Raw genomic sequence first — 11203 nt, forward strand, 5'->3', positions numbered from 1 at the left:
CTGCCAAATTGTTTAACTTTCAGTAGTAGTTATGGAATGTAGATATTTATCATAGAAATATATTATCAGTTAATCCAACAAATTTGTTAAATCCTAAATTAAATGCCAAACATAAACTGCGGATTTAATTGGATTTAACGGAAACAATACCAAACATAAAATTTGGATTTAACATAACTAGATTTAATAAATCCGGATCTACTTGATTTAGTAAATCCTACTTAAGTTAAATCCAAGAAGCGGCTAAACAGACTCGGTTTTTGGTAGGGGAGGAGCGGAAGGATGAGAACTATCCTATAAATATTACTCAACGGTTTATCCGTATTCACAGGATTTACTATTATTATAATGAAAAAGCGTAATGGTAATAGGAGGATCTGTGTTAACTTCATAAAATTTTGACATCATCTACTTCTACAAACTTCTAGGGCTTTCATTTTCCTTCAGTAGTTTTAAGAATGATAATATTTGGTTTCTGCTGATATATTTTTTTTGAAAATTTTCTTATAAATCCTAAAAATTATATTTGACTGCTAGGTTCTATTGTTTTATGATTTTTATAAGTAGGAAAAACTTGTATCTTGGCTGATTGGTTTCTTTCTATATTTGCCTTTATTGAGCTTTGGTTCTTTGTATATATTAATATATTGAATTTAGTTTAACTCAGATTATAAGTCATTTTCCTTGTGTTGCAAATGCTTTTTTGTTGCTATTTTATTAGACAAAAGTCAAGATGTTTACAAATTATTATTATTTATGAGAACAATTTGTCTTGTGCCATAAATAATAATAATAATAATAATAATAATAATAATAAACTTTTTTCATGAATAAGTGTAGGATAACTTCTAATTTTTTTCGTGTTCATTAGCTTGTATTCTTGCATGTAACAATTTTTAGAATTCAAAGTTTATATTATTGGCTATTTATTCTTATTCAGAGTAGTCAAAGCATACTTGGATTAATACTTTTTTTTCTGTTAGAGTTTTGTATTTATTTCAGACTGTTCAAGGTTTTATTTGACTGATTGATTTTTCTTGTAGAGAGTTCATCAACTAGTCTACAGTGGAGAGCATTTGCTGGGTCAGAGGAATCCATTTTTGACAAATGGCTTCTTCATCGACCTTCACGATTGCTCGGGTGTCAAATTCTTCTACTTCCACAGCTTCAACACAACCACCAATTCATTCAGTTACAGTTGTAGAATCTTCACCTCCCACAGCTTCACCATCCCCACCTTCACTCACCCCTCCCCTTCCATCTCTTAATTCTTCTCCGCCACTGTCATCAGCTAGCAGGTCCCCTCATCAGCCTCTACCATCACCTCAAGATGAACATTTATCTCTATCACCACCATGGCAGACAGTCACTACAGCACCTTCATCTCTTACCCCCAATTTTATGAGGAGCTCACCTAAGGCCAAGCATAATGGTCATGTAAATGTGCAATTCATTGCTGGCGTTGCAGTTGGTGTAGGGTTGTTTTTTGTTTTGATGACCATTTTGTGCATCTGTTTCTGCAAGCAAAAGAAGAAACCACACAACTCAATGAAGTACTATGCTGATCCATCTGGACTTAAAGGTTTGTTGATTTATTTACATTACCAAGCTGATTTATTTTGGAATGTTGTGGACTTTTGGTAATGCTAATATATTATTTTAAATATTATGAAAAGTTGTTGATTGAATTATCTCTGACTTCTTATATCAATTTCTTATAACTCAGGGTGCGAGGTTCCAACATGTAGGTTCAGCGTATTTGTTGCAATTTTCTTTTTAACTTGTTGAAGGAAAATTTTAGCATAGATTATCCGTATACCTATTATAAGCTTTTGAAGTAACGTTGCTGATGTGATTTTCTTCATATCCACCTAGATTTAATATTTCTAATTGATTTTTTTTTTCATTTTCTTATCCGTAATTGGTTGTGTCCATCTTATATTTGTATTGGCCTTGGGCTCACCTAATAAAATATGAGATCGAATTAGATTCTTTAAAAAAATGTAACGGACTAATTCTAGCTAACAATGATGTCATTCTTTACTATGGAAATATAAAGTGAGATTGTTCCCCAGTTCCATTAGGTCATTGAATGGGGCTTTCGACTTGTTTTTTTTCCTTGAAGAAGTCTAAAATGTGCATATTAATTCTAGTTTTACTTGAATATAAATTTTAACCATCATGTTTCTATTGCGGTGTTTTTTTTTTCTTGGTAAAAAAGGGTAGATCTATAGATCTTAATTACAATTTAGAAACAGGAAAAAAATACTAAGTTGTAAATTGGCTATACATCTTCATGAAAGAAAAACATAGTGAATCACAATTTGAATTTCACTTGTAAAAACTTGTAATTGAACACTCTCTGAGCTGCTGCTTTGAATTCTCACCTGCTTTTGCTTTCAGACAGTATGTATTACTCCAGTGGACTACCCCCAAAATGGCACAATGGAAAACAAGGGATGGCTCATGGTGTGAAGGTTCAACCACCACCCGGTATGCATAGTCAGTCTGTTGGTGGATGGCACCTACAATCAACCGCCACAATGCTTAGCAGCGGTGAGATTAGCTCCGTCTTCTCTGGCCAACAAGCCCCTCTGCCACCTCCATCTCCTGCTTTAGCCTTGGGTTACAACAAAAGCACCTTCACCTATGAGGAGCTTGCAGCTGCCACCAATGGTTTCTCTCAGGCCAACCTCTTGGGGCAGGGCGGCTTTGGCTATGTGCATAAGGGAGTGTTGCCAAATGGAAAGGATATTGCTGTTAAGTCTCTCAAGTCTGGAAGTGGGCAGGGTGAACGAGAGTTTCAAGCTGAGGTTGATACTATTAGTCGTGTTCACCACCGTCATTTGGTTTCCCTTGTTGGATACTGTATAGCTAGATCACAGAGAATGCTTGTCTATGACTTTGTTCCAAATAAGACTCTTGAATACCACCTCCATGGTAGGTTGCTTCTGTTGTTTACTTTTTGAATTACTTATCTTTACCCTCTGAAAGTTTTCATGTGGTTTCTATTTCAGGGAAGGGACTTCCTGTAATGGAGTGGTCCACCAGACTCAAGATTGCAATTGGATCAGCTAAGGGCATTGCTTACTTGCATGAAGACTGTAAGTTTTTCTATTGAACTTGGTATTGAACTTGTTTGATCTTATAGTTTCTATAATCTAATTCGTGGCTTTAATGTCATCCACATGAAGGTCATCCAAGAATTATCCATCGTGATATCAAATCTTCTAACATCCTACTAGATTTCAAGTTTGAAGCACTGGTAGGTTGACCTTGTTACAAGCTAACATGATAACCTTGTTTATTTTATTGTTGTTTTCTTTTAAAGGTGAAGTGAAATTTCATCCAAAATAGTTTTGTTACAACTTAAGAAATGTGCCGCCATTAAGTAACTTAACTAGATAGAAGCCAAATTACAACAGTGGTGCTCTAACTTCATACAATCAATCATTGTAAGAAGGTTTCCTTCACGGTTCGGTTCTGTATATTTAAATATTTCCACCATGCCACTCAACTTTGTTTGCATTGGCTACAGCTTGCTTCCCAGCTTGTTTTGATGTCACCATCGCCTGCTTGGATACCATAAGACTATTACTGGTGAAGTAGTTCTTCCACCACACCCCCACCATGGTACCTTCCTTCCCTCGAGTGCTATGGAGATTAGCTTTTCTACTTTTAAACTAGACTATGGTGCTACACATTGGAATTATGATCTTATTGGGTTTGTTTGAGAAAGAAACATTCTAATGACTCATGTTTAGGGTAAAGAAGATTTGGAAAATCTTTGGAAATTTTGATACCTTGGCTATGATGTTTTTTGAATATGGGTTTCTTCAGTTTTTCCTTTGGTGGATAACTATTTTACTCCTCTTCTCATCTTAGCTCTGCTCAAATTAAGCGCGCATTCCAATCTCTTCCTCCTTAGTTTCCTAGTTCTGACAAATGAACAAAAAATTCTCATATCATATCTATTTAGTCCATCTATGACACTAAAAAATTTTGCATCAATATGAATGTAGCGAGCTCACTTAATACTACTTGATCATGCCTGAGGCCTTCTAAACATGATAAACAAATAAAGGTTGAAGATCTGTCCTCAAGAGTATGAGCTGTGAGCCATGTGACACATTCGATGGGGCATATATCTCTTTATTAGCTAAGGGTGACTTTGAAATGGGCTCCCATTTGGCAAGCTTTCTCCATGGTCTACATTGTTCGCTTAAGACAAAACTACCAATGACTTTTGATGAACATCTTTTGGTTATGCTCCATTGACGTAGCCGATTGAGTCATGTGATCTTTATCACTTTTGTTTTCATTCTCTATTGATCCGCTTTGGGCTATGAGAAATAACCTTTATTTCTCCTATCCATTGTTGCAAGTCAGATTAGATGGGAACCAAATGAACAAACTACTGAAGTGCAAACATACTAGCCTTAATTGAACGTTCGCTCATAAATGAGAAAGGTAATTAACCATAAGAATTTTCCCTCATGGGATGCCTTGAATTAAAAATTAGTCCATGTAAGGCTGCAAATGAGTGAAATACTTGGGTAGTGTCTTATTTATTATTTAATTATCTTCCAAACAAGGTTTGGCATCAAACCCGCCTTTTAACACAGAAAAATGCACGAGGTTTTTCATGTATGCACGTTTGAGCTTCACCACATGTGAGTGAATCTGTTTTCATAGATTGCATGACAATATCATGCCTTTTGCAAGGACCGCCTTGAAAACATGTGACATGTCATTTTCATGATTATACTGCTTGAAAACTATATGTAATGTTCTACAAATGACATTAATTGTTATTTTTGTATTGCTTGCACAAGTTTTGATGTAAAGTAATGAGTTTCTCACTTAAATGCATACCATTTTAGGTTGCTGATTTTGGTTTGGCAAAGTTTTCGTCGGATGATCACACACATGTCTCAACCAGAGTCATGGGAACATTTGGGTAAAACAAATGTACATACTGAAGCAACCATAAAACCAAACAAACGTATGCAGTAGTTCAACAACTTTTCCTATAATTGCAGATATCTAGCACCAGAGTATGCATCCAGTGGCAAGCTAACTGAGAAATCTGATATTTTCTCTTATGGGGTGATGCTTCTCGAACTGATAACTGGGAGACGACCAGTTGATAGCTCACACACATTTATTGAAGATAGCTTAGTGGACTGGGTTAGTTTAGTTTCTTGCATCATTTTCTTTGAAATAATTGTGATCTAGGTCAGTTAGATATGTAAATACAGTTGAATTGGGTCGTATTTATGTAAATGCCCCTTCTTGGGAAGATTTATATGCCTACCACTCAATCCTATGTATTTACATATCTAAGAACTAACCTTTAGTTGTTACATACATGTCACCTGCCCTATGCATGAAAGGTTGTATTTTACTTTTTATAAGTTAAAAAGATGATATTTTTGATTTGATATGAAAGATTTGAATGACATAAATGCAAAAAGTAGAATTTAGATGTTATATATGTAAATACATAAGAATTGGGTGGTATGCATGTAAATGCTCATTTTTTGGAAGATATACATACATAATACATACATACCATTCAATTCTAATGTATTTACACCTATACTTCAATTGTTACTTGCACGCCACCTTTCATATGCTTGAAAGTTGTATTGAACTTTTTAAAAATTAAAATGATGATATTTTTGATATGATATCAAAGTTTTGAGTGGTATAATTGTAACAAGTAAAATTTTGGTTTTATATTTAAATTCATAAGAATGGGTGGTAATAAGGATGGGTGGTATTTATGTAAATGCCCTTTTTCTTTTGTTGTTTAACTCAAACTTAATTGTTACTTTCAGGCAAGACCAATTCTTTCTCGAGCATTGGCTGATGGGAACTATGATGATGTGTCTGATCCTCGTTTGAATGGTAATTATGACCCCATGGAGATGGCGCGTATGATTGCAAGCGCTGCTGCTTGTGTTCGTCATTCTGCTAGGCGGCGCCCAAAGATGAGTCAGGTATGCATCTTTGACACAGATGATTGAAGATTTCAGATTTATTATAAAGGAGAGAGAAGTGCCAAAATAATTCACAAACTCTTTTATTGCGGGCCAAAATAGGCACATTTATAGACTTTGTGGCTAAAATGTCCCCATGTAAATGGTGAGGGTACCATTTTGGCGCTTTTCTCTTGTAAAGAATAGCTAATAGAGTTCTATTATATTTCTCATTTTCTAATCTTTTTCTTCCAATTGTATTGCAAATGTTGTCAAATTCCATGATGTGGATTTCTAAGGTGATAGGATGAAATAATACTTGGGATTTTATACACAAAAAACACATGAGCTAGCATAATTTGCAAATTTTTATTTTTAATTTAAACAAAGGTTTGTTTGTTTTGACGCAAAATTAAAAAAAATACGCTTCATTCATTCCAAATGATACTAAAAAATTTAAAAATCAAAAGCTCAAAAAAAAAAAAAAGAAAAAGAAAAAGAAAGAAAACAAATATAGATTCATCAATGGCGAAGATTCATGATAAAAAATAAAACTGATGTATATCAAACTCGATAGGATTTTAATGACCTGCACAAATCAATAACTAATTAATTTAGAAGAAAGAGCAATGATAAATGTCAATTAGATTATCCAAGCCTTTGGCTTATAAAGGGAGAATCATTCTCCAGAAGTTATCATCAAGATTTTTACAGCATTCAAATAATTCACATCTAACAGTACATTAATAATTTAGAAAAAAATAAAATTTTATTCAAACATTAAATGAATTTTGCATTTCTTGGAGGTCATAAAATCATAAGGATACTAAATATTCTTTCTTTTCCATGAAGTTTTAATCAAATTTGCTTGTATCATTTTAATACACTTGGGGCTCATTTTGGCATCAATTTTAGTTCTTGTTTTTGTTTTTATTTTTCTCTTTTCTTTTGAAAATATATTTGATTCTAATAATTTTTATCTGTTTTTAATTTTTATTTTAAAAAATACTCAAAATACTTAAAATATATTGTTTGAATGTTTTTGAAAAAAAACTCTCAATCAAATAGACTTTAATTCAAATCAAAACATAACAAAACAAAGTAACAATAAGGGGCATTTACATGCATAGCACTTGATTCTTATGGATTTACCAACCTCACACCAAAACTTTCATTATTACACACATGACAGGCAATTCTTTGGTATGACATCAAAATTAGCTTTAATTATAACTTTTTAATAGTCAAATCCACATTTTAATACATAGGTAAAATGCTATGCATGTAAATATAGAAGTTTAGGTGTGAGATATGTAAATCCATAAGAATTACGTATGTAAATTTCCCTAAAAATAAACATTGAAAAACAAAAACAATATTATCTTAATTGGCCACTTAAATCAGCTATAATATTAAGTTTTCAACCTTTGTATCAACTAAATAGTAAATTTCCAATTTTTGAATTTCATGTCATGCTAACATGCTGTAAATTGTTAAATTATAACTCTATTGTCAATATTGATTGAATAAGAAAACTTATCCAAGAAAGCTGTCGTACAAGTAAATAGAGCACTCGTACAAAGTCATATGAGGCTCTCGACATTCGTATTATTGTAGTCAAAAGCCAAACATTGATAAGTAGCAAACTATAATAGCTATATCCCGAAAGAGAAAAAGTTAGGAAACAACATTAGTGTCAACTTGACATCTCCAAATTAGAAGTTGGATTTTGAGAATCAATTTTTGCCGTACTACAACACAAAATCAATGATAATAGTGACAATAATCTTCCAAAATAGTAGTTACAGTAGTGATTCAAAAGAAGGCAGAAAAAGCCAATTACGCTCTGACACGAAAATAAGATACAACTGAGTTTGGGAGTCTAAGAATCAAATTAAAACTACTTACAACTTGGGTTGCAACTGAGCCGAGCCGAGCTTGAGCCGATCTCTAGTTTGAGCTTTTTTGTTTATAGTCAAGCTTGATTTGTTGGTCAATTTGATTGTTTGATTTAGATTTTTAATGTTGGTTTCTTATGATGCAAGTGATATATTATCGATCAAATTAACGATTACTATTATCGAACTACATGATTTCTAACCAAACGATCTTATTGAGCAAATCAAAATCGGTGATATCAAGCTATATATTTTCTAACCAAATAAGTTTTATTGAACAACTTAATGAGTAGTATGATTGAGGTGTTTATTTTCTAATCAAACAATAATTGTCAAGATTATAAATGAGCTATTTTTTAAAAATACGAAAAAGAACGAGCCATTAAATGAATAAATAAATTAAGCATACAAATACACAAAATAAATGAACAAATAAACAAACAAGTCTTTATCTTATTTTTGTATTATGAATAAAAAATTAATTTAATTTAATATAAATGAGTTTTAAATTGACATTTAATTGAGCTTCAAATATATAGTAATATAAATGCTTTCTTCAATAAAAAAATATTAACATGAAGTGTTTTGATCATACCTTTTATATCAATAATTTATATATGAAAATATCTTGTCCATAGAATGATATTCTTACTTTTGAATAATTTTATCATATTTCTACATCTGTGTATTACTCATATCACTGATGTTATTCCCTATGCTTTATAGACGCTCATTATGTTTATGTAATTGATGTAATTCATCACAAGATCCTGAATCTCTCTACACTACAGCCTATCTGACCTCTGATACTATTCTTATAATAACTGAAACATAGAAAATAGTACTTTTCAAGTGGTTTGAAAAGATTGCTTAATCCTACTTTGTACAAATCACAGATTGTTCGGGCATTGGAGGGCGATGTATTACTTGAGGATTTGAATGAGGGGATGAGGCCGGGGCTGAGCATGCTTTACAGCTCGGGCTCAGACTATGATTCTGACTTGTATGCACCAAACATGAGGAGAACTAGAAGGGTAGCACTTGCCAGCCCTGAGTACAGTGGAGAGTATAGTGGCATGATCGCTGAGTATGGGCACAGCCCCCAACCCTCAGCTTCCAGCAGTGAGGGAGCATTCTCCGACGAGCTTAATCCCATCGGCAACAGGCACATATTACCAGGGCTTTGAGCTTTCAGTGTTAAATCAAGTTTTCTTGATATTTCTGCTTGTGCCATCTAATGCTGACATTAAAGGCTTCAGTTTTCTTTACTATTCATTTTTGTGTTTATATTAATGCTTTATGTTTGTTTTATATTTTCTCAGTGGAGAAGAAATTTATAGAGGAAAACATTGAAGGAGTTGGGGCCATGCTTCATGTCTTTTGAAGTATTTTTCTGAACCCTTTCCCCCTGTTTTTGTTGTTGAAGTATAGTTTTTGTTGTGTTTGTTGAGTCTTATAGATTGGGCAGTATCTCAATGTCTAAATACATATTTTTTCAAGGTTAGAGATAATTAAATTGTATCTCTTTTGAAATAATGGATAGCTTCTGAGGGCTATGCAAAGAAGTTGTGAAATGAACAATTTCATAGGTGCATGGATAAATTTTGAAGCTAGTAGATGAAATTCTAGCCTAAAATTGACGCATTTGAAGCCTGACTGTGATGACAATGAATTGAATTCTCTCAGATTTTGTTTCAATCAATATTGAAGATTGAGCTTAAGAGTATTAAGAAGTTTAAGACTTCATAAAAAAATTAATAGGACTTTGACAATGTCGAAAACACCGACACAAAATGGTTCTTACCGCATCACCAAGCATTTCAAAGAGTAGGTGTTGATCTCAATGTATATTTCACATGTCAATTGGATGTAAGATAAATGATGCAATATGAATGTGACAATTTGCATATCAAAGCTATGTTATTTAAAACATCATCAAAGTCACCCAAACGACATTCAATCATAAAATGAATCACACAAGTTCATCCGAAACGTTGCAACTGTCTAGGAAGTGTTCTTTCATGATCAAAAGAAGTAAGCATGATAAAAATGATGAGCACTTTCATGATCAAAAGAAGTAAGCATGACAAAAATGATGAACTGCATTCACAATGTGTGCAATTTGAGCATGAATTGCATCAAATTCTCCAAGTTTCTCAACCATATATGATTATAAAATGGGCCATACATACTTAAAATTGGCACTCATATTAAATGAGTCTCGCATCCGAGTCAATCATGCGTAATTCAAGGTCACTCAAAAATAGTCTAATAAAGAGGATAAAAAAATCAATCGAAATGAAGCTTACAGTTTATTTAACTATTTATTTTTCTTATGATATATATATATATATGTATGCATATATTCAAAAGGAATGGCCAGAGGTTGTTATACGAGCCTCCAGCCATCCCTACTGTTCCTAACAATTCGAGTAACACCTCCTTTAAGCCAACTGTCTCAAAGGGGATTCAAACCCCCGGCCTGAGGGGTCTTATACGGTGGATGCCAACAAAAAGGTCGGGATACGCTGCACTCATATATATATATATCTATCTATCTATTGCTTTCCACCATTGGCACTTCAGCCCACCACCACCATTTGTCGGCACCGCCGAAGCTTGCCAGGTTCATTATCAGAGATCATCGAAGTTTGCCACCTCTCGCTGACGACAACCTCCACTGACGTCGCTATGTCGCCTTCGTCGGTAGCTTCGCCGGACCACCTCTTCTCAACACCGTCGAAGATCGGCAGTGCGACCCGCTCCATTCTCTCAGTATCCATGAGGGAATAAAAAAAAGGCAGCACAATTAGGATTTTAGCTTGTAAGTTGACTTCGTGGGATGATGGTTCCAACATGTCCAATCAAAGTTGTAGATACACTTTTAATTTCAAGAAAAAAAAAAATTACATCCAGACTCCGGATGTTCGGACAACAACCGGGATGCAGCGGAGGAGGGGAGGAATTAGACCTCTGCCCTCATCGCTGCATCCGGGCCATTGTGTGGACATCCGGAGTTTGGATGTAAAATTTTCTCTAATTTCAAGGGGGGTTTACATACGCACCATACAATTGTTTATGTTTTAAATATTTAATACTTAAACCGTCATATAATATGTATATCACTCAAAATCTCTAAAATCAATTCAAAACATCAGAATTATTATATTTTTTAAACGAAACGATATTTTATATATAAATTTATGACATCAAAATGACAGCATCAACGCATGTGTCAGAACCTGACTGGAGAATGCTACACCTGCCGATCTCCATCTCCTTCCCTACGTTACGTTCGTCTTCAGTCTTGCTCCATCCATG

At 33.8% G+C, this 11203-nt stretch overlaps 1 protein-coding gene across 1 annotated transcript; it reads left to right on the plus strand.

Annotated features, from left to right (window-relative positions):
- Positions 1-1059: 1059 nt before the first annotated feature.
- On the plus strand, positions 1060-9398 carry LOC110035239 (proline-rich receptor-like protein kinase PERK4; the record flags this gene model as incomplete). The annotated part of the gene is given in 8 exon segments (XM_020739474.1): positions 1060-1582; positions 2404-2940; positions 3018-3104; positions 3195-3265; positions 4884-4960; positions 5043-5190; positions 5844-6005; positions 8779-9398. Coding segments are annotated over 8 exon segments (1848 nt in total). The 3' UTR covers positions 9070-9398.
- Between the last annotated feature and the right edge of the window lie 1805 nt (positions 9399-11203).

The sequence above is a fragment of the Phalaenopsis equestris genome, unplaced genomic scaffold, assembly GCF_001263595.1.
Source record: "Phalaenopsis equestris unplaced genomic scaffold, ASM126359v1 Scaffold000002, whole genome shotgun sequence".
NCBI classification, from domain to species: domain Eukaryota; kingdom Viridiplantae; phylum Streptophyta; class Magnoliopsida; order Asparagales; family Orchidaceae; genus Phalaenopsis; species Phalaenopsis equestris.